Here is a 26,308-nt window from a genome sequence, read left to right as displayed (position 1 = left end):
CAGGACGGAGCTCAGAGACGGCAGCCACTCGATTCTGAGCACGTCTGAGGGGCCACGGTCTCGTGTGACGTGCGAGACTCCGGCCCTGTGGCCTCAAAGGGGACAGTCTAGGGAGGGAGGGAGGGCATGGGCAGCAGAGGCCGTGAGGACGGGAGGTGGGCCCGGATGCTCACCTGACCCTCTCAAAGAAGCATCGTGACGGCCCCGCCCACGAGGGTCCCAAAGAGGGGCCGGGTGGGCCCGGCTCCAAGCGGTTCAGGGGGTCAGTGGAGACAGAGGTCAAAGAGCAGCCAGGCGGGCAGCCCTGGGGCCCCGAGGCGGCGGCAGCCCAGCCCCTGCAGAGCGGGCCAGCCCCCAGAGCTGCTGTCTCCTGGCTGCTCTGGAACTTTCGGGAGCAAGCGGCAAGGGAGCGTCTGCGGGTTCCCTGAGGTGCTGAGGGCCGGCCGGCAGAGGCCCCGCCTTCCCCTTCCTGTGACTGCGCAGGGGTGAGGTCAGGGAGCAGCTGCGACGACAGGCCAGGAGGCAGGGCCGCCGTGGACGGTTGGGGAAGGCACGGCTTCTCAGGGCTTCGAGCTGCATCTTGCCGTCCGAATATGTTTGGAACAACCAGCACCAGCCTGAGGCCGCGGGGACCCAGCTCCGTGGAGCTCGCGCACTCTTCTTCCCGCAGGGAAATGAAACCCAGCGTCTCCGGGGACGGCCGGCATCCAAACGTCCCTCCCGCTGCCCGTCCGTGCACCGGGCACAAACTCTGACACCCACGCCCGCTACGGCCTGCAGCGCGACTCACCACGGCCAGCCAGCAGGCCCGGAGTCCCGTCCCACCGCCCCCGGGGCCCAGCCGCCCTCTCCAGCTCCCCGTTCAGCTCAGACCCCGAAGGTAACCCCTGTGAACACGCACGCACAGGCGTGCACCCACACGGACGCCCGTTCTTGGTGGCCACGCATGGACTCGGCCGGTCTCCGAAGGGACGGAGCTCTGCACACACGCGCTCTGCACACACGCTGGGTGCAGACTCCCGCCCGTGATGCACACCTACTTTTTTGAAGGCCTCGGAACTGCCGGGCAGGGGGTTCCCCGGACGGGGCCGCCCCCCACCCGCGGAGCTGTGCCCTTCGAAGACTCTTCCCATGTGACCTGCGTTTCTTCAGTGAGGCCTGGCAGCCGCCAGGCAGAGCGGTGCTGCGGCTCCTAGTGGGCGTGGGTCCGCCAGGGGCCGGCAGGAGGGAGGCTTCCCCTGAAAGGTCATGCTCGCAGTGAGCCCTGGGCCAGTGGGACCAATGCTCACAGAGCCGCGTCCGTCCCTGTGAACCTCCTGCACATCACCCAGGCACACGGTCGTTCCCTATCCTGCGGTTACTCGAAGCCACAGGTTTGTAAACAGGTTCATTCTGGATGCTCCAGGGGAATGTGCCAGTCGGGAGTCCTTGGGGAGCCTGGATCAGTCAGGATCTGCGGGGACAGCAGCTGCCACAGTGGTCCGGGGCCCCATCCTCCAGGGGCGCTCCCAGCCGGGGCCCATCCTCCAGGGGTTCTCCCAGCCGGGGGCCCGTCCTCCAGGGGCGCTCCCAGCCGGGGGCCCATCCCGCAGGGCTGCTCTCAGCCGGGGGCCCGACCTCCAGGGGCGGCCTGTCCCCCAGGGGCTCTCCCAGCCGGGGCCCGTCCTCCAGGGGCGCTCCCAGCCAGGGGCCTGACCTCCAGGGGCGCTCCCAGCCAGGGCCCCGTCCCCCAGGGGCGCTCCCAGCAGGGTGCCCGTCTTCCAGGGGTGCTCCCAGCTGGGGGCCCGTCCTCCAGGGGCGCTCCCAGCAGGGTGCCCGTCCCCCAGGGGATCTCCCAGCCGGGGGCCCGTCCCCCAGGGGCGCTCCCAGCCGGGGGCCTGTCCCCCAGGGGATCTCCCAACCGGGGCCCCGACCTCCAGGGGCTCTCCCAGCCGGGGGCCTGTCCCCCAGGGGCGCTCCCAGCCGGGCGCCCATCCTCCAGGGGCTCTCCTAGCCGGGGCCCATCCTCCAGGGGTTCTCCCAGCCGGGGCCCGTCCCCCAGGGGCACTCCCAGCCAGGGCCCCGACCTCCAGGGGCTCTCCCAGCCGGGGACCCATCCCCCAGGGGCGCTCCCAGCCGGGGCCCCATCCTCCAGGGGTTCTCCTAGCTGGGGGCCCATCCCCCAGGGGTGCTCCCAGCCGGGTGCCCATCTTCCAGGGGCGCTCCCAGCCGGGGCCCGTCCTCCAGGGGCGCTCCCAGCTGGGGCCTGACCTCCAGGGCACTCCCAGCCGGGTGCCCGTCTTCCAGGGGAGCTCCCAGCCAGGGCCCCGTCCTCCAGGGGCGCTCCCAGCCGGGTGCCCGTCCCCCAGGGGATCTCCCAGCCAGGGCCCCGTCCTCCAGGGGCTCTCCTACCCGGGGCTCTCCCAGCCGGGTGCCCCTCTTCCAGGGGCACTCCCAGCCAGGGCCCGTCCCGCAGGGGTGCTCTCAGCCGGGGGCCTGCCTCCAGGGGCGGCCTGTCCCCCAGGGGCTCTCCCAGCAGGGTGCCCGTCCTCCAGGGGCGCTCCCAGCTGGGGCCTGACCTCCAGGGGCACTCCCAGCCGGAGGCCCGTCCCCCAGGGGCTCTCCCAGCCGGGGCCCCGAACTCCAGGGGCTCTCCCAGCCGGGGGCCCGTCCCCCAGGGGCGCTCCCAGCCGGGGCCCGTCCTCCAGGGGTTCTCCCAGCCGGGGGCCCGTCCCCCAGAGGTGCTCCCAGCTGGGTGCCCATCTTCCAGGGGTTCTCCCAGCCGGGGGCCCGTCACCCAGGGGCACTCCCAGCCAGGGCCCCGACCTCCAGGGGCTCTCCCAGCTGGGGACCCGTCCCCCAGGGGCGCTCCCAGCCGGGGCCCCGTCCTCCAGGGGTTCTCCTAGCTGGGGGCCCATCCCCCAGGGGTGCTCCCAGACGGGTGCCCATCTTCCAGGGGCGCTCCCAGCCGGGGCCCCGTCCTCCAGGGGCGCTCCCAGCTGGGGCCTGACCTCCAGGGCACTCCCAGCCGGGGCCCGTCCCGCAGGGGTGCTCTCAGCCGGGGGCCCGACCTCCAGGGGCAGCCTGTCCCCCAGGGGCTCTCCCAGCAGGGTGCCCGTCCTCCAGGGGCTCTCCCAGCCAGGGGCCCGTCCTCCAGGGGTTCTCCCAGCCGGGTGCCCGTCTTCCAGGGGTTCTCCCAGCCGGGGGCCCGTCTTCCAGGGGTTCTCCCAGCCGGGGGCCCGTCCCGCAGGGGTGCTCTCAGCTGGGGGCCCAACCTCCAGGGGCAGCCTGTTCCCCAGGGGCTCTCCCAGCCGGGGCCCGTCCCCCAGGGGCGCTCCCAGCTGGGGCCTGACCTCCAGGGCACTCCCAGCTGGGTGCCCGTCTTCCAGGGGCGCTCCCAGCCAGGGCCCCGTCCTCCAGGGGCTCTCCCAGCCGGGGGCCCGTCCTCCAGGGGTTCTCCCAGCCGGGGGCCCCGTCCCCCAGGGGCGCTCCCAGCCGGGGGGCCGTCCCCCAGGGGTTCTCCCAGCCAGGAGACAGGGAGCTGCATGCAGGCGTCTTCTCTGCAGACTGTCCTCTGGGATGGGGTGTTTAACTGTGTGTCAGCGGGAAGAAGGCAGGCCTGGCGACCCAGGTGGGGCGCACCCGTGGGCTACTCTGGCCGGGGAGTCTGAGCCCCAGCTCGCCTGGGTACTTCAAGAACCAAGAACATTCTGGCTCCAGTTGTCTGGGGCACGCTGGAAACACGGCTCTTCCAGCTACTCCCGGTTGTGGCCGCTTTCCCCCTTCCAGCTAGCTACTCCCAGGGAGAGGCTGGTCCCCGGGCAGACAACGGGTGGACCGGATGCCGGCTCCTGGGCCGCAGGGAGGAGCAGGCTGGTGTGCTTGCCCTCTCCCGGCCCCGGCCCCGGCCCCGGCTCCGGCTCAAAGAGCAGACAGACACCCCCAGGTCAGGTCCCGAGCAAGAGCCCGTGCCGCAGGTGTCCTGGGAGGGAGCGCTCCCTCTCATGAAGGAACGGGGGACCCCAGCAGAAAAGCCCCAGTGAGAAGACACAGCAAAGGTGGCCTTCGTGCGGGACCTCTCCCTCCTGGGAACCTCTGCGTCTGGAAGGCACAGCCCCACAAACTCTGGGAACGGCTTTCTCCTCGGGGAGGGCAGACCCTCTCCCGTGGCAGCAGAGGGCCCACCCGGGGACCCTGAGACCCCGCTGGCGGTGAAGCGGGTCCGGAGGTCTAATGGGCCAGGTAGACGCAGCCTCCTCCCGAGAACCGGCTGCAAGAGCCCCAAAGACAACACGGGAAAGGCCTGAAGTCCTGGGTCTGCTCACTCCCCACGGCTCTACAGACACAGTCCGTGCGGGCGCGCGGCCACGGCCCGGAGCTGCCGGGTGGGAGCAGGTGCCAGGACCCCCGCCCGCTGCTCCCACCAGGTTCTCCCCCAGAGACACACTGCACAGGGCTGGATTCGTGTTTCACAACTTTAATAGAATATTCTAACTATTCTGTACAAATTGAAAACACCGTATTCAGTTACAAATGTATTGTAAGTAAGGCTGAGCACTCTACAGGCCTGGTCACAGTGTGGACACGGCATCCCCGGCTGCCAGAGACCGCGGTCACACACTCGGAAACCTCACACGCCAGCCAAGAACGGGCCACTCCGAACCCAGGGCTTTGAAGACAAGATGAGCACAGGGCCGAGAAACAGGGGCTACTGAGGAAGCAAGACCCGACATGCACACACTAGGAGAAGCGGCCCCCCGCCACGGGCGCCCCCCGCGCGCCCCTGCCAGAGCCGGAGGTCCGTCCGGCAGGAAAACGAGCCCGGCCTCGGCCGCTGGCGGGACAGAGCGAGGGTCCCTCTACGCAGGCCTGGCTCGCGTGGGAGCCGCCAGCACACCCACCTGGGGAGTCACCGGGTCACCAGGCACACACACGGGTTCAGAGACTGTAAGGACAAGCGACGGCAGGCGCGCCGAGCCCTCACGAGCAGGAGAGAATAAATAAATACGAGGATGGACCACAAGCACTGGCGCCTCGGGGCCGGGGTGCGCGCACCCCCTACGCCACCCCGAGGGAGACAAAACTGGAGAGGGAACGCTCTAAGAACGGGACTCGACTCCACCAGCCCTTGGGGCACGACGAGAGCACAGGAGACCAAGTGGCGGAAACACAAAGCGTGTGAGTTTCTCCAAGTGAAGAAGAATCCGGTCCGACTGCGGAGGGGAGTTACTGGCTCTAGATGCCCTGGAACCACGTCCCCAGACGTCTGCCCTTGGCGTCGACCGACCTTCCACCGCCCCCTCCTCCCAAAGGCAGGGCCTGGGGAAGTCCACCGCGCTGCACCCAAGGCCGTAGAGGGTGCTGGAAGCAAACCTCCTATCTCTGAAATGCATTTAAGTCGCCACTGTACAGGTTAAGCCAAATAATAAGGATAAAGGAAGAGTTAACGTCAAAATCATGCACTTGAAAACGAGTTAGAGGCGAGGGCCGCCGGTGCGGTCGCGCTGCGGCCGCGACGGGTCCTCGGTGGCGTCGTCTTACTGCTGTTTGCACTCGGAGGGCTGGCTGGGCTCCTGCAACGAGAGAACAACACTTGTAGGGAACCGACCTCATCAACCAGCCGTCTCCAACCAACGACGGAAGGCAAGACTCAACGAGTGTGCTCATTCTTACTGAAAAAACGGTCCCTGCAAACACACTTTTAAAAGAGTAGTGACAAAGGGGCGCCTGGGGGGCTCAGTCGGTTAAGTAAGCGTCTGACTCTTGATTCAGGCTGAGGTCACGATCCCAGGGTCGTGGGATCGAGGCCTGCGTAGGGCTCTGTGCCTACTTGGGTGGGATCCTCTCTCCGCCCTCCCCTGCTTGCTTGCTCGCTGACTCTCAAAATAAAGAAACTTAAAAAGTAATGTGAAATAGTGGAGCGCCTGAATGGGGCTCAGTCGGCTCAAGTCACCATCTCACGGTTCGTGGGTTCGAGCCCCGCGTCGGGCTCTGCGCTGACGGCTCGGAGCCTGGAGCCGGCTTCCGATTCTGTGTCTCCCCCTCTCTCTGCCCCTTCCCCATTTGCACTGTCTCTCTCAAACAGACACTAAAAAAAACTTCAAAATTTTTAAACGGTAACAAAAAATAAGTCAGCTTCCCAGAAACAATCTCAGTAGGGCAGCCTTTCTGTTTCAAGCCATGCCCCGAGTCTAATCAGAGGGCTTGCGTTCAGAAGGAGGGCCCGTCAGGGCCGCAGAGACTGAGCATGCGTGCAGGAGGGCCCGTGTTCCAGAGCTACAAGGCGGCCTCGAAGCTTCGTGGCGGCCCCTAAACGCCGCCTGCGTGAAACAGCAGCAGACTCCCCCTTTCTGCTCCCGCCGCCCCGAGACAGGCTCAACACCGGAGACGAACAGGGGCCACCCCACCCAGTGTGGGCCAGAGGCAGCCGAGCAGCCACACCTGACGCCGGGAGGCCCCTGCGACGGCTGCACGCACCGCCCCCCACCCCCATGTCCCTCCCCAGGGGGGGAACCCTACCCTTCCAGAAAAGGTGTCAGGGAGAGAGGGGGTCTCCTCAGCACAGAAGAGCACGTTCACCTCGATACAATCTGTCTCCCACCTTTACGAGCACATTTAGCAAATCCTGACACACGTTTTGTGTGAAGGCCACCAACAGCCCGACTCACACGACGAGGTCACTGGCCATCCTCAGCATATAAATGCACCAGTCAGTCGCCTAGAATTCTCGGCTGCCAAGGCTACACATCACTCGGAACACGATCTGGCAAGCCTAGGGAGGCTAAAACCCCCGCACTACGTGGTCCAGAAGAAACTCCTGGGAAAACAGAACTGGCAGCTGCTACGGTGGAAGCTCCAGCTCGTTCTCCAGAAAATCACACTGAAGACAGGGAAAAAATCACACGCAGAGTCCGCAGAAACATGAAACAACATCTGGGACCCTGTGAAAGCGGATGGAGAGGGCACAGGGACGAGGCCGGGCCCCAGCTCTCTGTCCAGCACCCCCAGCAGCGGGGCCGCTCTGGGAGGGGGTCCTGGCACTGGCACCCTCCCGGCACCCGCTCATCTAAAATACCGCTGAAAAGGCCGGGCACCAAAACAAAACACACGTGACCAGAAATCCAGACTAGAAAAGATCAAAGTCCCACCCCACACACCTGGAGGTGACCCACCCAGGCAGCCGAAGAGGCCCCGGGCCGCTGGTTCTCCGTCGGTGCGGCGATGGCAGGGCGGGGGGAGCCCCAGGCAGCTGTCCGCGCACGAGGGGGGCGTGTGTTTCCACAATCGTATTTGCGACAAGGAAGTGGGTTAGAGGAGATGGGGCAAAGGAGGTGGTCGAGTAGGGGGAGAAGGCGGGAACAGGGGAGGGCGGCACAGGACAGGAGGGACTTCTCTACCTTTCCGCACACGAAGGGTTCCACATATACAGTGTTTTGTAACACTGGGTGGGAAACAATTTACGATGTGAAGTCTGGATGATTTCACACGTATATGTACAGGTTTTTAAGCCTGAGAATGTATCACCTACTCACTCAAAACACATTCAGTAGCTTAGGTGATAAAGGCTACTGGAGGCAAGCAGGGCCTCACGACAACCAAGACCAGGAGAGAAGCTGGCGGCCCCACCTGCGGGAGCAGTATCCACAGGGACACAACTCCTAGCTGGTAAAGGTGACCCAGAATCCCAAAGCTTCTGATGTGAGTCTCATCAACGAGACACCAATGGTTTTCAACCTGTGACACAGGCCAAAACAAAACTGCACTGAGCCCCAGCACCCTCTGTTTCACATCACAGAGTCTGATGACGGCTCAGTCACTCAACGCCACTGCTCATCAAAGGAAGGGAGGCAGGGGTTTCAAAGGCGCACTCTAATAGCCCAAACCCTGCCTGTCTGGGAACCATTTAAAAGACAAGTTTTCCCAGACGACACGTGCCGGGGAAGGAGTGGAAAAGGGCCACCAAGCACACAGCCGGCCGGCACTGCGTCACGGGGGCCCACGGCCCCAGGGCCCAAGAGCTGCCCGACTATGGGGGGAACGGCCGCCTCCCCCCACCCCCCCCGGAGAAGCTGGGACCCCGGCAAGAACCTGACGACATCGCCACAGGACTGCCAAAACTGCCGAGGCACGCCGGTGTTACTCGGGGTGGCCACACGCCAGGAGGGTCCCTCTGTCCTAGAGACACGGGCTGCTGGGCTGCGGACGCTCCCAAGCGACTGGCGACTGGCGGGGTGGGAGGAGCGGGACTTGGGTGGAGCAAGGCTGGCTGCTGGTCCTTCAGACGGGTGGGGCGGCGGGAACCAAGCCATCGCGCTGTCATCCGTGCACGTCAATCATCAGACTCGACCCTTCAAACACGCGGGTCCGAGGCCGCGCGTCTCCCCTAGCTAAAACGTTTCTTTGGCTTCGTCTATGAGAACGAGCCCACGCGAGGGAGACAGGAAGGCGATGCAGACAGACGCTCAAAGGTGTTTGGTCTAAATGACGGTCAGGATCAGCTGGTCACCTGCGGCGGGAAGTTCAAGTTCCTGCTCACGGGCTCCGCTGTATAAGCGGCCGCTGCTGCTCAGCCTTCCTCTCCTGGGTATGAGCATCGCCTCCCGCCTCCCGTGGCACCTGCCGACCACCACCCCGGACCACCTCCCTCCCCAACCCCGCCAAGTGAGGACGGTGTCCCCGGGGGGAGGGAGCTGATGACTGGAACAGAGCTGCGATGGCGAGGACGGCCCTCGCCGTGGGGGACGGGAGTGGGGGGTGGGCGGCCCCCAGGAGACTGCTGCTAGCTCTTACCCGCTCAGAACTCTCCAGCAGCCAGCCACACCAGCACCTGCCACTAACGCTACACCAGACCACAGCTTTGGGCACAAAAATTCTGGCACGAAGTTTAGTTAGCCCTTTGTGACCTACCGGTCTGCACCACACCTGATTAAAAAGTATAAACAATCACTAGAAACACATCAAGAATAAAGCAATGGGCTCATTCCTACCGCAAGGGGTGTGGCTGGTCCTAGCACAGCCCAGGAAACACGGTCTCCACCTCCCAGGGCCCTCACTCACTGTCCTCTTCCTGGAGGGCCGTTCTGTCAAAATGCCACACCAGTCATGCCTTTGCTACTCGGTCAGAAACGAACACTGGGCTTGCAAAGCAGGAGCCAAATGTAGTTTCTGACAGTCAGTTTTAGAGGTACACAAAACAGGGGCACCTGGGTGGCTCGGCCGGTTAAGTGTCCGACTCTTGACCTCAGGGTTGTGAGTTCAAGCCCCACGCTGGGCTCCATACTGGATGTGGAGGCTACTTAAAAAAAAACAACAAAAACAAGGCGACAACAGATGCTGGCAAGGATGCAGAGAAAGGGGGAACCCTCTTGCACTGCTGGTGGGAATGCAAACTGGTGCAGCCACTCTGGAAAACAGGATGGAGGTTCCTCAAAAAATTAAAAATAGAACTCCCCTCTGACCCGGCAATTGCATTACTAGGTACCTATCCAAGGGATACAGGTGTGCTGTTTCGAAGGGACACGTGTACCCCAATGTTTTATAGCAGCACTATCAACAATAGCCTAAGTATGGAGAGAGCCCAAATGTCCATCGACGGATGAATGGATAAAGAAGATGTGGGACGTATACGTATATATGTAACGGAGTATTACTCGGCCATCAAAAAGAATGAAATCTTGCCATTGGCAACTACGTGGATGGAAGCAGACAGTATTACGCTAAGCGAAATTAGTCAGGGAAAGACAAACATCATATGACTTCACTCACATGAGGACTTTAAGAGACAAAACAGATGTACATAGGGGAAGGGAAGCAAAAACAAGATAAAATCAGGGAGGGGGACAGAGCATAAGAGACTCTAAAACATGGAGAACAAACAGAGGGTTGCTGGAGGGGTGTGGGAGGGGGGAGGGGCTAAATGGGGGAGGGGCGCCAAGGAATCTACTCCGGAAATCATTGTTGCACCAGACGCTAACTAACTAGGGTGTAAACTTAAAAGAGAAATTGAATTAAAAACAACTTAAAAACAAAAGCCAAAAGGCCGCATACACAACAGGCCCCTGCGCAAAAATACCGTTCCTCAGGAAGCCGCACGCTCAGCCTGGTGCACACTGGATGTGCCTGGCCGGCAGCTTCCTCTCTGTCCGCAGAGCGACAGTGAGGCACAACCGTAAGGCACAGGCCAGGAGACTGGGTTAGAAACGAATACAGCTCCACCTTACCTAGAAACGTATGAATGATTAGCAGACAAAAATTACACCTACGTGGGGAAAAAATTGAAAGGAACTGTCAGCGTAAAGGAAAATAAACTGCACCAAATTATACCGGCAGAAACAGCGACTCTCTCGTGACGCCAACGGCTGCAAAACCTCGAGCTTGAGATGAACCACCCCCACCCATCACACCGGCCCCTTTAGTACCCAAACAGCCCCTGTCCCGGTCTGCCTCCACTTGTGCAGACCCTGACGGGACAAATCCCTCCGCAGGACCAGACTCGGGCCCTTCTGGCTGCCCAGACCCGGCGGTCCTGGGGCCTCACGCTGGCGAGGCTACTCGTTCAGTCACCGCTCTCCTTCCCCTGACCGACACCACAGACGGAGACCCGTGGAGCGCTAGTCCTGACTGCCCTCCCCCGTGTCACGTTACTGGTGAGAGGACGCTCTTCCAGCAAAACAGACGTGGCAGGAGACGGAAGGCTCGGCGAGGAGAGAGGAGAGGACAGACAACAGAAGGAAGCGACGCGACAACGGAGCCCTCACTGCCGGCAACAGGGGAGACCGGAGGCAGCCGGGCCCCGAGTCTGGACGCGGTCTCGGCTCTAGAATCCAAACTGTGGGCGTGTGCGCCAGCGGGAGAGCAGGAAGGAGCAGGCGGCCGGTGGGGGCCACCCCAGGCGGGGCCCCGGTGTCGCGGAGGCGAGCACGGGCGCGTCTGCGCGGCAGTCCTGCCGTGGTGCGCGGGCCGGCTTTGCAAAGATGCCCCTCTCCGTGAGCTTACGCTCAGAGGAGAATTCACGTGGTACGTTTCTGGAAGTCTGACGCCTCCCTCCCATCCTTCCCTAGAAGGAGCTAGTACTGTAAGCGTGCATTTACGGAAAGACTTGGTGTTAAAAACAAAACCAAACCAAACCACTTACAGAGCTAGGTTATTACGCCGACAGTTTACGCACGTCCCACTCGGGGCAAAAACGGGGGACGGGTGGACAAACAGTGTCTAGTTACGCCGAGACCCAGTCAGCACACGCAGGGGACGCCAGGGCTCTGCTGGCCCACCACGGATTCGACTCTAAGCTGCGCGCGCGTTACCGATCCCACGCTCGCAGACACGACGTGCGGCTTCGGGACTGCGTGAAAGTGGGTCTGGATTCAGAGGCTGTGGCAAGCGGCACGGTGCCTTCATTTAAGCTGACCTGAGACCAGAAGTCAAAACTCACCTCTACAGGTACAGTTAATGGAGTTGCCCGTTCTCCTCAGCTGTTTTTTTTGTTGGTTTAACTAAAGCTTCCTAGTTCATCTGCGATCGTGGGAGATATTTACACGCAGCTCCGAGTAATCTCAGCCCAAATACAGTCACAAGATTATGTCTACAACTTCACTACTCTATTCATTAAAAGAAATAATAACAACCCCCCAAAGTCCCTCCTTTCAAAGTCCTTCTTTTCCAAAAATAAACACACAGAAGTTTACCACGTCGCCATTTAGTCGTTACCTTAGAAGAATTAAAGATCTGGAAAATAAGGCTGCCCTCCCGACTAGTTTAAGAAAACAAAGGACGGCTCAGGAAGGAGCTGGAAAAGCACTGACTGGTTATCTACGCCTCACACCAAATGACACCTGAGGTGTCTGAACAGCCCCTGTTCGAGAACCTTCTGCTCTGCTCTCAGGACTGACGGGAGGACACGCGGGCCCCGCACCTGCACCGCCTCCTTGTGGGGGGCCGTCTGAGCACACAGCACGGGGCTCGCAGGTGCGCGCAGCCCCGACAACTGACCTTGGGGTTAATTTCGGCGTCGTCCTCATCCTCTCCCTCCTCGTCACCTTCCAATTCCTGCACAAGAGAGTGAGAAGGAGCTGAACGGACGGGATTTAAACTCTCGGGGCTTCACTTGCCCCAAACCAACTAAACAACCCCTGGATTTGGAGGGAATCGACGATCACTGTCCGGGACTGATTATGTCACCTCCTCCGGACACAATGGCTTCCGGGTACTTCATCCCCTCGCAGATAATGGGCATCAACACACCGCTGAAAACGCAGGGTCAGCCACCGGACCCTGGGGCGGCGCTGGCCGCCCCCCTGGTTTTAACAGGGTGCAGCCCTCGGAGGCAGCTCCGCACAAGTTGGGTGTAACTGGTCTTGTGCTTCCGCGACCTCGCGCACTCGAGCAGGGGCAGCCCGGCGCGGCCGCAGGGAAGGGACGCTCCACGCGGGCCAAGTCTTACCTCCTCTTCTCCTTCCTCACCCTCTTCAAACTGAAAAAAGAAAACAGAGACAAGTTTTTAAGTCTCTGGAGCGCAAGGGTGCCCCGACCCAGACACAGTCCCCCCGTCAAGTGCCCCTACTGGTCAGGCCCGAGGAAAGAGGTCGGTCGGCAGCACCCGTTCCAGGCCCAGTTCTCAAGGGGAGGGTCTGCTGCTGGGCATCTTGGCCTTGGAACGGGGACTAGCCCACTGCGGTCACAGGACTCCGGGTAGCTGAAAACCACTGAAAACAAGGCCTAAGGATGGGTGGCGGGGGGGGGCGGCGCTGGTCAGCATGAGAACATACTGGGTTCACCTGGGAAACTGGCTGACCTAAGCAAGCCGGCAGAGGGCGTTTACTACAAAGATGCATGAATTTCCACGGCATTTTATGTCTCATACAAGGGTAAACGTTTCTGTGTTAGAAGTATGATAAAACCTTGGTGCTTAGCCTTTAAAAGAAGTCAGAACTAAGGCGTGCAGAAGAGACCCCCAACACTGTAGCTGGCTGGTCTTGAGTGAATTTCTCCCAGGTCCAAAGACGTCACGGGTCAAGCTCTCATTTAAGCTCCAAACATCAGACTCCGATCACAACCAAACCCACAACAAACCTTATCGCTACTGCCTGCACGGCACAAGGGACCCATTTAAGCCAGCTTTTTCTTCGTTGGAGTCCACACACGTCCCCTCAGGGACAGCTCACACAGAACTCCAGAGAGCGGGGGGCCGGGGGGCCCAGGGCGCGCGCCCTCCCGCGCCGGCAGGTTTCTGAACACACCCCAAGGCCCTTTCCCCCTTGTGCCCCGACCAGCCTGTGGCAAAGGAAGACCCTGGCCTGGTGTCTGGCAGCTAACTGCGTTTCGGCTCAGCCTCCGACTGGAACGGGCCTCCGACGGGCCCAAGTGCGGCTTTCCCGGGGTTCTCAGCAGATCACCTCCCTCTGGACCCGGAGGGGCCTGGGGGTCCTGCCGCAAGCACACCTGACACTCCCGCAGAGCGCAGAGTGGCGGCCCCCGGGTGGGGGCGGGGCAAGCGAGCTGGGCCCCCCGGCACCACGCGCGGGGCTTGGGCAAGGCTGCCGACGCCACGGAGGCCTGCAGGTTGACCTCTACCCGACAGGCGCCAAGGAGCGGTGCCAACGGGAGCTACTCTCACCGCCTGACGCGTCACCAGACCCCCCCACCACTGACCGCACTGTCCCGGGCGGACTCCGCAGCAGAGGCTGCCACGTGGCTGCTCAGGGGTCAGGACCCCGGTCCGAGCAGTCAGGGTGCGGCGGTGCCTGCCCCTTAAATAAACACGTGCGGGCGCTGCCCCCTCAAGTTTTAACACTCGTGGGTGTGTGATCAACGGAGTCCGGGCACCCCCGGTCTGGAGACGAGCCTTCCGGGGCGCGCAGTGACGAGAGTCTTGGGCCACACTAAGTAAAGCCGAACATCCGGTTCCTCAGTTGCCAACAATCTCAGTTACGGTCTCTACGCGTCCCATCAGGGGGTCCTGCTGCATCGGACAGTGTGGGCAGGGGAGCACAGAAAGTTCTGCCGGACGGGCCGGTCTACCACCCGTGGTGTCAATTTCAGCTGTGCTGCTTACACACCTGACACGACACGACCCCGCCCCACAGTCGCCTCCTGCCCCAGCCCGGGATGGAAGTTAGCTCATCTCACACGGTCTCCGGCTCCACAGCTGACCCCCACACAACGACCGTGAGCACAGAAGAGAACTGTGGGAAGCAGGCCTGCACTGCCCCTGGGCGCCAAGCACCCGGAACCTGCCTCGCTCCCGCTGCCCCGTCTAAGGCCTCGGCAGACCCCTCAGGAAAGAAACCTAGAACCGTCTGGAACACTCAAGAGCTCTAAAAGCAAGAGAGTAAATACCACCTAAAACACTTGCAGCAGATGCTACAAAACTGTATTTCCATGTGACCCGGGCCTCAGTTGTGATGGAGAACCGTCTCCGGTGACCACGGGACAGCTCGCTAGACCGTGCTCAAGCAGAGAGAGCAGCCTGGCCACCCTTCCATGCAGCACGGGCCTCGAGTCTTCGGGGCTGGTACGCCACAGGCTAGCAGGGGTCAGCTCGGTGGATGACCGTCTGCTGTGCCAGACCTCCTTGAGTGACATTTTCCTCCCGTTTCAAAGTTACCCAAAGCTTAAAGGCAGAAAGCAGGACACGGCAAGCACCCGGGGCCCTCCGAGGACAGGCTGGCACTCCGCTCTGAGGCCCCCCAGAGTCCCGCTCCACCCCTGCCCTCTGCCCCGCCAGCAGGGGACCCCCAGCTGCCCCTCAGGGCACCCCTGCCCACGTACGTTGTCGTCATCCTCTATGGCCTCGCCCGTGAAGTAGAGCACGGCCCGCGGGACTATCCGCTCACGAAAGAAATGTCCGATTTCAAAGTCGGAGGCTAACGTGAATTCCGAGTCTTCATCCTGAGAGGGGAAAACGTCAACACGACTCGTTTCCATGAGACGAGCACCACGCCCTCCCACCCGCACTGTGCCCGCGCTCCGGGCGGCCTGGCAGGCAGGGGCACGGGGACACGTGCTCCAGACCTGCCCCATGGTGCAGTGGACAGAAATGACAGAAACGCCCCCCGGGTCTAAGGGAGGAGGAAACAGGACTAAAGGGAAGGCAGAATGACTCTGGACACAAAGGAGACTCTGAGGACGACACAAATCTTACCAGTGATTCTCCATCCCCAGATGCTAGAAAACAAAGACAAAACACATCAACGTTACAGGGACAGCCAGGACCTGGGTAAAGCGCCCTCGGGCGGCCCGGCGGACAGGTCGAGTGCCTCGGCGCACAGCCCGGCCCTGCGCCTCTCTGCCCGCCGCCCGCACCGCCCGCAGACCTGTGCAGAGGGCCAAGGGGGAAGGCACGCCCAGCAGGTTAGGGCTGCCAGGTGGAAAGGCCCATCGAGCGGCGGCACACTGGCCGTTCTGCGCCTTCATGCCATAAGCGGAGCTCGCACCCGCGCCCCGCAAGCCCGCGCGGGACCCCGCCGAGAAGGGGGACGGCAGTGCCGTGTTAGCAAAGCAGCGCCCCTCGGCTGGGTCCGCGGGACGTCCTTCCTGCCAAACGAACGGATTCCCTGCGGGCAGCAGGAAGCACCGCACGCCTCGCCGATGTCCCGCTCGGCACACACACAGCCGCCCAGATCGTGGTGCCGAACCAGAGCCCGGCCCAGGACCGAGCGGGACAGGAAAGACAGGGACCGAAAAGTGGACAAAGCCTGGTGACGTTCGGACCCCCGACTTCAGAAGTGCTCGTTCTAGGCCGGGTCTCAGGAGGCGAAGGCTTACCGCGCGGTGGGGGCTGGGGCCCGGCGGGCAAAACCCAGCCCTGCGGCCCGCGGCCCCAAGCCTCGGCATGTCAGCCCCACACCGTGCCCCCCACGGGCTGAGCCTCGGGTGTGGGGACTCTGGCCTGGGGGCCGGGGCTTTGCTCCCCTGACTTTGGGACCTGTTTCTTAGATCTAAGAACAAAAAGGCCACCTTAGATCTTCATCATTTCAAAAAGCATTTTATCGATTTCGGTACTTTTTCTTGAGTATCTGTCACCAACCCACCGTCACCTCACACTCGTTTTTACAGAGCTCATCACCCGACGAGCTGATCACATTCATCACACGACAAACTTACCCTGTCTGTCTCACTACCTTAACAACAGCTGTACACGGGGTGCCTGGGGGGCTCAGCTGTCCGACTTCGGCTCAGGGCACGATCTCATGGTCCGTGAGTTCGAGCCCCACACTGGGCTCTGTGCTGACAGCACGGAGCCTGCCTGAGATCCTCTGTGCCCCGCCCCCCCCGACCCTTCCCCTGCTCACGCTCTGTCTCAAAAATAAACAAACGTTTAACAAATAAATAAATAATACTCGTCGGAGGAGTCATTCATCTACCACAGAATTTCGGTGCACGGTTCAGGGACCCCTGGCCCGTCTGTAGAGTGACACGACCAGGACAGTACAGTTTTGGGGTCCCAGAAGTCACCTGCCCGAATGGAGTCAGTCCACTTAATCTCACTTCAACTTTCTTCAATTACTTAAAACCCAGTTTGGAGGCTTCCAGCAAACGCGCCGCCTTTCAGGGCGAAGCCGCGTCTACTTCACGGGGAGCGCGTGCGGGTGGCGGCCACCGTGCACGCGAGGCTGCAAAGGGCTTCTTCTCAAACAAGGAAGCCGAAGCGCTGAATGGACAGCTGCGTTTACCCCCCAAGGCAGCAGGCACTGGCACCCCGGAGGCTCCAAGACGGACCCAGGAAGAGAGGGGCCGAGCGGTGAAGGCAGCGAGCCCCGAGCGCGACGGCCCGCGTGCCACCGCGCACCTGCACTTCCCAGTAGTGCGCGCGCGCACACTCACGAGAAACGGTCTTGCGTGTGTCGTTTGCGGGGGGCCGCCGGACAGGACCCTGAGGGTAAGTGACCCTGGGTGGCACACGACGCTCCTGGCGCCACCACTCACCTTTCAGCGGGCTGAAGAAGTTGAAGAACGAGTCGCTGGGAACTTGTTTGGTAACCGTTCTCACCGTGCCCCGGCCCTTGTGCTTCTGCCTCTTCTTGATCGTTTTCACGGTGACGTTTTTTCCCTTCTTCCAGTCGATGACACACCTGCGGACACACGCCCATCACACACACGCACACCCGCCGCGCGAGAGCCCAGCAGAGCAGAGCCGCGCGCCTAACCCGGACAACCCCGCCAAAGGAACCCACCCGTGGGTCCCCGCACGCCCAGGCGCATCCGAAGCTCAGCGACAGGAGAACGGCCAGAGGGGCGGCCCGCCACCATCCGGGTCGGGAGCACTGCCTTAAGCGGGACGCATCTCTCCCGAGACCTTCTGTACTTCTTCTGTGGCCGAGCCCGGTCGGCGCGGGGCTAGGGTGCCCAAACGATGCTCACAGGCTGTCACCTGCCGTCTCTTGGCCCCAGAGCACAGCTGGACTAACTCATGCACCCAAATTCTCAAGGCAGCCAAGCAAGCAGAACAAGCTGCCGGAAGGCGGCAGGCGACCCCTGGCCGTATTCGCGACCGGGGCACAGCACGCCGCTGCCGGCTGCCATGGCGGCCCTGCCGGGGGGTGAGCCCGGCCGGCTTTCTAATCTTCCCATCACTGGGGCTCAACAGGCAGCCCCTGGCAGCACGTGACTAGTGTCTGCTCAGGACGCTGTTTCCACGACGACAGCCTGGGCCTGGGAAATGATCTGACAGAGTCACCATTGCCATTGGAGCCCGGCAGGGTCTTGACGGGGCGCAGAACTGTCACATGGGGAGATTGCAGCACCTGGCTCCAGTGAGTAAGGCTCATGGTTTCGGCTCAAAGACAGAACAGACCACGAGGAATGAACTCCAACCCACACTGTCTCCCTGGTGATCTCGCCTGAAACCACCGAGGTGCTGGGTCACGAGTCAAATGACAATTAAACTGCCCCATCACTTTTCGAGGAAGCAACGGACCAACGCTGCCCTGCACAGACCCGTCCATTCGTTCGACCAATATTGGCCGAGGGTGACTTATCAGTGCAGCAAGGACAGCTTCGTGTCAGGGGACCACAGCAGCCAATGCCTCCTCCAATGAGGAAACCCGGCCACTTACCCTACACGCTGGCACGCGTGACCTCGTGAATGACACATTTCCCAGCACAGGCCATCATAGCCCCAAACAGAAAGACTATTTAACTTAAATCTCTCTGTCTACTGGGCTTTTAAGGAGATTACAGACTTTCTTGCTTTATTCCTAATTTCTCCTCCGCGTGGAGCTCTGCAGTCACCTGCTTCTGTCTCACAAAACGAAGCTGGAGCGGCGTCTCCTTACCCGTCACAGTCGACTATTTCAGGGCCTTCAAAGGAGAAAGGATCGGCCTTGTCTGGCTCTGACTTCATCTTGTATGTTTTTGTCAGGACTGAGTTGGTAAAGTAGTCGTTGGGTTCAAAGTGGAACTCTAAGACAAAAGACTGAAGACAGAAACTCCGGGTGAGCCCGGCTGAAAACACAAGTAACCAGTGACAGATCTCGTGAGCCGCGTGGCGCGTCCTGGAAACCAGCTCCCCCGAGCGCGCCGCCACAGACGGAAGCCACCAATGAACAGCTCAACAGCGACGGCCACGTGGCAAGAAAAACTTCTGTTCCAAAAAACACCGGTACAGAGCCAAGACACAAACGACAGGTGGGGGGCCGCCTGCCGTACTCCAGCCCCAGGAGGGCGCACGTGGCCCCCGAGGCCCCCTTCCCGGCGACCCCCTTCCACGCTCTCCTGAGGGATCCCAGCTTCTGTCTGCTGCCCCTGGCCCACCCTGCCAAGGTGGGGGTGTGGATGGGGAAAGCAGGCGGCCGCGGCCCAGCCCCCCTCTCCCTGCCGTGCCAAGGGGCCAGGCCCTGTGGGGTGCGGGAGCACTGACGGGGCCTCCTCAAGCCACACAAAGGACAACTGCGTCCTCTGTTCACAAAGCCCTCTAGAACCGGAGAGGAAAAATGGACACAAGGTGTGTACAAAGGAGCAGTCAGGTCACCAATAAAGTCAAGCGGCCAGGAAGAAAGATTCTAGTTTTCCAGTCCGTACGAATAACGTCATACTGGCAAAGCGTGTTGGGAAAGCAGGTGCCCTCCATACTGTGAACAGTTTTACAAGGGCACACCAGGCACAATCCAAAGATTAGTGAAAGTAAAATCAATCTAAGGAATTTAGATTCCATGTAAAGAAGACACCCGGATGGATGTGTCACTATGTGCAAAGACACTCACCTCAGCCCCATCTTCAGGAAAAAAAGATGGTCTTGGTTAAGTAAGTTACAGACACAATTTACGAGACTGACTCTGAGTTCAGACAGCCCGGGTTCCCAACACTCTGCCTCTAAGTGCGGTGCGACTTTGGGAAGTTACTCAGTGTCTCTGTGCTTTTGTTTCCTCATCTACCTATAAAATGGAAGTAACAATCCTCTCTCTCTCCCCGAGTTGACTAGAACAGAGTTCATGTAAGTTCATAGGCAACGCCTGCTAAATGTTACCTATTTCAATCTTCTTAATAATGGCATAATTACCAACTGGGAAAAAAACAGATTAAAAAGCCTAAGACTGAGAGCTCCTGGCTGGTGGAGCATGAGACTCTTAATCTCAGGGCTGAGTCTGAGGCCCATGATGGGTGTGGAGATTTTAAAAAAAAAAAAAAAAGTAAAATCCAGGGGTGCCTGGGGGGCTCCGTCGGTTGAGCATCCGACTTCAGCTCAGGTCATGATCTCATGGTTTGTGAGTTCGAGCCCCACATCGGGCTCTGTGCTGACAGCTCAGAGCCTGGAGCCTACATTGGAGTCTGTGTCTCCCTCTCTCTCTGCCCCTCCCCCGCTCACGCTCTGTCGGTCTCTCAATACTGACTAAAAGTGAAAAAAAAAAAAAGTTAAAAGAAAAAAAAAAAGTAAAATCTTAAAAACAAACAAAAAAGACTAGGACCAAACCATATCCACTAAGGGAGAAATGAAAGCCTGACCATCCAGAGCACAAGTCACTGGTCTGGCGGAGTAAAGCGTCAGATGGAGCCCCCCCTTCTCCATCTGGCCCGACCCCCAGGGCTAAAAACACCACCCATCCTGGAAAAAGAGCACCCAGTTCGGAGGCTGCGATCCATCACTCCAAGTCTGTTGAGGGCGGGGGGGCGGCGGCCACAAGCAGGCACAGGTGGCCGGGGACAGGGAGGGCTGGCGAGCGGCACACCGTCACTCCCACTTTTGCACCGACCACCGTATCCCCTCCGTCCTCTGCCATCTCCTTCCCTACCAGCTCTCCAAACAAGCGTACGACTCCCCGTCCTCAGGTTTTCCTCCCCGTAGGCCGCCGTTCAAGTCCAAAATAACTAACCCACGATGGGGAGGAGTCGGAAAGGGTTCAACGGGAGAAGAGGGCCCAAAGACGAGGCCACGTCCGTCACACACACACACCCCCACAGCCGCGTCAGCCGTAAACACGCAGCAGATGCCTCGTCACACTCACACCCACACCCACACCCACGTGTAAGACCGGAGCTCGCGCTCGCCCAGAGAGGGTGCCGGCGCTCCCGCGGGGACGCCCAGGAGCAGCCCGCACCCGGCACGGCCCACGGCAGGGGCTTCCGTCTGCGGAGCCGGCGTGGGGAGCTCCGATCCGCCGCTGCTCGCAGTTACGTCAAAACAGAGACACGAGGGCACGGGGATGGCAAAAAAGGACGTGGACCAAGATACCGCCAGCAGAAACGCGAAGTGGGCCTCTGAGCCTTGCAAACGTTCCTCTCCTTTGCCCCGGCAAAACTGCGCTGAGACGCATCCGAACTGAGGAAACCCCCAGGAATGTAAACGAGACCCGGGGCCCCGTACGCTGACCCGAGCGCAGCCCTTTGGACGGGGCAGCGGCCGCACGCGCCTGGGCACCGCCCGATCACCCAGCGGCCCCAGGGGCAGTCGCGACCGGGTCCCACCGCTGCGGCGGCGCCCACGCCACACCGTCCACACACGCGGTCCCCGTCTGCTGCAGCGTAAGCGTGGGGACCCCGGGGGGGAGGGCGGCAGGGCGGTCACGAGGAGCAGCAAACACACCGGCTGCGCTTCATCCTGAGGCTGGACGGTTCTCGTGCCTCTGACTTTAGCGTCGAAAACAGCTCATGACCACCTTTAAAAGACGACCGCGGAAACTGGGTCCGCAGCTGAGCTACTTCTGCAAGACGGAGATCTCTGCGCTTCCCCGTATTTCCTAAGTTTTCCACCGACGGAGGGAGCCACGAGGGAAAAAAGACTGGCTCGCGGTCGACCAAGACCAGGGCTCCTGTCTGCCTAGAAACCTCTGCAAGAGACGGAGACAGGCCGAGAAAGAACACGGACCCGGGAAATCACCAAACGGGTGTCTAGTAACAACAAAGAAAAGAAGGAAAAAGAACCGATCCAGAAGAGAAAACTTGATAAATGGAGTCTAGGTGCCCCGGTGACTCAGTCGGTTAAGCGTCTGACTCTTGACTTCAGCTCAGACCGTGATCTAACCGCTCATGAGTTCAAGCCTCCCATCGGGCTCAGCACTGACTGCAGAGCCTGCTTGGGATTCTCTCTCTCTGCCCCTCCCTTCCCCTCTCTCCAAATAAACAAACATTAAAAAACAAACGGAGACCAGATGACTCAGAGGTGAGGAAGAAGTGTTAGAAAAAAACCGACACAGGATCTTAAAACGGCATGCACGCAACCCCTTGGGAAGGTGGGGGGAGGATCACAGGAGTCCAAGCACCGGCCCGTGACCGCCCCACACGGCTCCCACGGGGGCGCTGTGGCCAAGCGCCCCCACAGGCCAAAGAAAAAGCCCCGGGAACCAGGCTGACCCGGTGCGGCAGGAAAGGGGTGCCCCACAGCCTGGGAGCAGGCTTCACCACGGTCCGCACCCTCGACCTGCAGGCGGGAGAGCCAAATGTCACTTCCCAGAGTGAGAAGGGCAGGAAAAGTGGAAGGGACAGACGCAGTATGGCCCCGGCCCCTCGCCTCCGACAAGGCACCCGCAGGACCAGGGAGAGAAACCCACTTGGCGACACTGGCCCTCGTCCATGGCGTGGGGCCAGCGTTCTGTGACCAGGAGGGAGAACGGCCGGGCCCCAGGTCTCAGGCCCCTCCGCACCTTCCCCCAGACCCACGGCCCCGGGACGCGGCCCGGGGCCAGAAACGGAGAGCCACGAGTCCGTCAGCCGTGTGGCGCTGGAGCGGCTCTGGCACCGGGATGGAGCCCCTCGGCCAGAGCCAGGCTCACAGGCCCGAACGTGCCCGTGCCAGGCCCCCCCTCACGCAGGGTGGCGGGGGGCGGGCCGGCCTCACACTCCTCCCACACGGCAGCAGGAGTGCTGGAAAGAGGTGCCTTGTGGCAGTCAGGGCGGGGGGGGCATTCTTCAGTGTGGTCCCCCTGCAGTGTCTTGCAGGCATTAGCATCTGGGGTTCCTAGGACAGTGCCGCCCGAATCTGAGGACACACCTACCATTCTTTCCACACACGTCCGAGCCTCACAACCCCGGGAGACGCTTAGGAGAAAGACGCCATCACGCCCTCTGGCAGGGGAGGCAGGGGACAAGCCAGCTCAGAAAGCAGCGCACGGCACGGCGGACACCACGGCCAGCCAGTCCAGTCCTGCGTTGGACTCTGGCCACCTGCCACGGGCAGCTGGCAGCCTGAGCGGCCTGTCAGGCTGTGCGGCACTGCTTGGCGAGGCCCAGGGAGGCCACAGGAGAACATCCCAGCTCTTGGCGATCATCTGGCTCGGGACCACCCCACAAGCGGGGGCCAGGTCTGGATCCCCTGCCCCGGCTCCGAGCCCCTCACCCTCAGCAGCCCGACCCTTTCTGACACCAAGTAGGAGCTCGGTCAGTACTCACCATAGGCTGCCCGGGGTCTGAAAACTTCACTTTAATATCCTGCAGGTGCTTCAAGATCGGCTCATCGTACTCCTAATCATAAACAGAGCAGAAAGAACTTTCTAGCAGGCCTTTTCAAAGCAGCAACACGCGTGGTCTTTGAGCCACTGCTGCTCACAGCCCCAGGCGCTGGACCCACAGCCCTGCCGGGCTCCGTGCTCGTCAAGCAGGAACTCCCAGGAAGCCACCCAATCTGTTCACCGACCATGGGTCTCGGTGACAGCAATCAGGGGCAGCCTCTCTCTGGCACACTGGAGTGCTGGGAACCATCGACGCCAGGTAGGAAGGACAAGGGCCCAACTGCTTTCACACTCCGCCAGCTGCCGCCGCGTACGGGTGTCGACCAAGACTGCTGGTCTGCACGTCTCCGAAGAGAGAACCAGGAGAAGCCCCTGGGTCAGCCCACTGACTTTGCTGGCCAACTTCCTGGCCTCCTGGCCTCACAGCTCGCCACTCGTTCACCCACAGTAAGACGAGGAAGGGGCTGGAGCCTGGGAACGGCACTCTGGGCTGAGGCGGCAGGCCATCGCGGAGGGGAGAAGGCTACTCCAGGTCTCGGCTCAGCCCCAGAGCCGTAGGCCTTCCGGGCAGCACCGCAATGGAAGCGGGGGTGGGGGGGTGGGGGGCGTTGCAGCAGTGACACCCTCCGCCGGTCACAGAAAGGGCCTTTCCGCCCACCACGACCAACCAACCACTAAACGCTCAGATGGTTCACAAGTGAGCAGCTTTCAGACGAAGAGCTCTCTGCGACGTGGACATCTGCTCACCTGGACTAATTCACTCAGCATATCTACGTTTCTAAAGATGGTGAACCAGAACTCTGGGATTCCTTTGGGGTTTGGCTCCTCTGCTGTCGCGACTTCCTTTTCCGCGATGACTACTTTACTTTTCACGTCTCCCTAAAAAAGCAAAGATGCGACAGAGGGCACTTACCGCAAAGCAACAAAGTTACAAAGAATTCAATGGCTTAGTGCACAACGGAAGTTTCAGAACCCTGCACAAACTTCTCTCAGAAGCTGTTCTCGGAACCCGCGTCCCCAAGACCACTGAGCAGGTCACACTTTTAAACGTTTCTAAGGAACAAAACATTCAAGGCATTCCATCGGATGGATTTCCATGATACAATTTTACAACATGGCACAGCGCCAGCAAATTCAGGAAAGGCTGTCCAGCACCAGCTCTAGGAGACGTCCGTCTTGGGACAACCACCCACCACCGGAGAGAGACCCCGTCCCCTCGGCAACAAGAAACAGCCAAGCAGTGTCTACCCCAAACGATAAGGTGACTATTAACATCGGGACAGAAACTCCACGCAAACATCAGGGAGGTGACCGGACAGGCTACGTGCAACCCGGGGGGTGGCGGGGGTGGGGGTGGGGGGAGGCTTTTCTAACATCAAAGCCCAGGAGAGGGCGGGCCCAGGAGAGGGCGGGCCCAGGGAGGTCAAGGACAACACCAAACGGAGCCACTGGAAAGTGCAAACGTCTCCTCACACGGGATTCTCGCGTGAAACGCTCGCGAGGGGCTTTTTAAATTTACAGAGGATTTTCCTTGAGCAACAAGGAAGCGAGTCACAACTATACTCGTCTGTAGCCATTGCTTCAACCAGGCCGGGTTCTAAGGCTATTGGGACTCACACACGCTTCAAAACAATTCCCTGAGAACCAATACTGGAGGATAGAAGACACTGGTCTCCCAAACAAAACCAGGCGGAACTTCCGGTCGCACTGGAACGGGACCAATCCTGGAAGGCTGTCCGCCGATCTAAAGCTCCCGGGCACACTGCGACTGCTCCGGGGTCGCTGCTGGGCCCCGAGCAGGGCGGCACAGACATCCACCACACCCTCCTCACAACCCTGACCTCAGAGTGACCGCTGACGCGGGTGTCCCCTCCTCTCATGGGACTGTGCCTTTCTCCTGACCGAGACTTTGCTGATGTTTTGAGTCCTGTCCATCCGACCCCACGTCTCGGTGCGCTGCTGTACCGAGTGGCTTCCACGACCAGACGGAGAAGGGAGACGTTGTCTGGTTCGCAGTTTTAACTGCTGCCAGCCCTGCTGGCCGCCCGGTGCTCCCCGCCACAGAGAGATCCAAACAGCCAACCTAACAGTGAATTCGCACCTACTGGGAGGAGCTCCTTCCTTGGTGATGTTACACCGAGGACTGAAACCTGTTCCAAGAGGTTGCTTATTTCTAACTGCACCGAAACAACAGAACACAAGTTGCACTCGTTAAAAAAATACTCACGGCCAGCTTATCCTCCTCTTCGTTCTCACTGTGCCACTCTGATTCCGCGTCTGTCGGTTCAACATCCCCAGTGATGAACTCCCTTCTCTTTAAGTAAAAGCGAGACCTTCTTAGAGCTATAGTAAGTTATCCAGGAACTCAAGAGTTAAGTTTGCAAATAACATCTGTGAAAAACCGAATGCTTTTATAACTTAAGATTCTAGGGGTGCCTAGGCGGGGGGTGGGGAGGGGGGGTGGCTCAGTTGGTTGAGTGGAGTCCGGCTCTTGGTTTGGGCTCAGGTCACGATCTCATGGTTTGCGGGTTCGAGCCCCACATTAGGCTCTGTGCTGTCGGCGAGGAAGCCTGCTTGGGATTCTCTCTGTTCCTCCTCTGCCTCTCTGCCCCTTTCCTGCTGTCTCTCTCTCTCTCTCAAAATAAACAAACATTAAAAAAAAAAACAAAGCAAGATTCTGAGTTTTAGGGCTTAAAGAGTAACGTTCAAGGATTCATCACTAGGTACACGTGGATGTTTTACTTCAACTTAGATTTGAAATCCGTGAGTGAAATGTCCGCGCAAGCCGCCCACCTTGTCAAAGAGAGGCTGGTACAGTGCGGCATACTTCCTCTCCAGGTCATGCACCTCCTCGTAGAACTTGGCCTCTATGTGAGCACACTTCACCTGCAGCTGTTTCAACGCATTGATTCTTCTCTTCACCGCTTTGGGTAAACTGACACGAGACAAAAAGTAAAACATCCTTATGGCTGCAAAAGAAGGCAGAATGCTTTTCAATTTTCTTAAGATAAACGTAGCTAACCACAGAATTAACATCCTTACTACAGAAAAGGGCTCCTAAGCACCGTTAAAAGGACAAACATCCCCACGGAAAAGAAAGGTGGGGGCGTGGGCAGAAGCGGACAACTAATCAACAAAGAAAAAATACAAATAATCAAACGTGGAAGAAAGGTTCAATCCCACAAAATATCTGGAAGAACGTTGATTTACAAGAACCGCTGCCTTTTCCTTACCTAATTAGCCAACAAAAACAAAAACAAAAACAAAAACAAAAACAAAAACAAAAACAAAAACAAAAACAAAAACAAAACGACTCCCGGGTTTGCGAAGCCTGAGAGGCAAACCAGAACCTGAATGTTACGGAATGTTCCTTGGATCCAACAACTCTACTTGCAAAGATTTACCCTAAGGAAATAACCAAATATTTATGCGCTGATATGTCCACTGAGACA

At 60.0% G+C, this 26,308-nt stretch overlaps 1 protein-coding gene across 3 annotated transcripts in view; it reads right to left on the bottom strand.

Moving 5' to 3' along the window:
* Positions 1 to 4,440: 4,440 nt before the first annotated feature.
* NAP1L4 (nucleosome assembly protein 1 like 4) overlaps positions 4,441 to 26,308 on the bottom strand; it is a 48,187-nt gene continuing 26,319 nt past the window's right edge. For all 3 annotated transcript variants that reach the window (XM_047877553.1, XM_047877555.1, XM_047877554.1), the window contains 11 exons: positions 25,650 to 25,791; positions 25,084 to 25,170; positions 23,604 to 23,735; positions 22,798 to 22,869; positions 18,252 to 18,391; positions 16,903 to 17,048; positions 15,119 to 15,141; positions 14,746 to 14,865; positions 12,419 to 12,448; positions 11,968 to 12,024; positions 4,441 to 5,552 (listed from right to left, as the gene is read on the bottom strand). In XM_047877553.1, coding sequence (XP_047733509.1) covers positions 5,517 to 5,552; positions 11,968 to 12,024; positions 12,419 to 12,448; positions 14,746 to 14,865; positions 15,119 to 15,141; positions 16,903 to 17,048; positions 18,252 to 18,391; positions 22,798 to 22,869; positions 23,604 to 23,735; positions 25,084 to 25,170; positions 25,650 to 25,791 — 985 coding nt within the window. In that variant the 3' untranslated portion in view covers positions 4,441 to 5,516. The remainder of the gene's footprint in view (positions 5,553 to 11,967; positions 12,025 to 12,418; positions 12,449 to 14,745; positions 14,866 to 15,118; positions 15,142 to 16,902; positions 17,049 to 18,251; positions 18,392 to 22,797; positions 22,870 to 23,603; positions 23,736 to 25,083; positions 25,171 to 25,649; positions 25,792 to 26,308) is intronic.

The sequence above is a fragment of the Prionailurus viverrinus genome, chromosome D1 (assembly GCF_022837055.1).
Source record: "Prionailurus viverrinus isolate Anna chromosome D1, UM_Priviv_1.0, whole genome shotgun sequence".
Taxonomy (NCBI): domain Eukaryota; kingdom Metazoa; phylum Chordata; class Mammalia; order Carnivora; family Felidae; genus Prionailurus; species Prionailurus viverrinus.
This window is presented reverse-complemented; position numbering and strand designations above follow the sequence as displayed.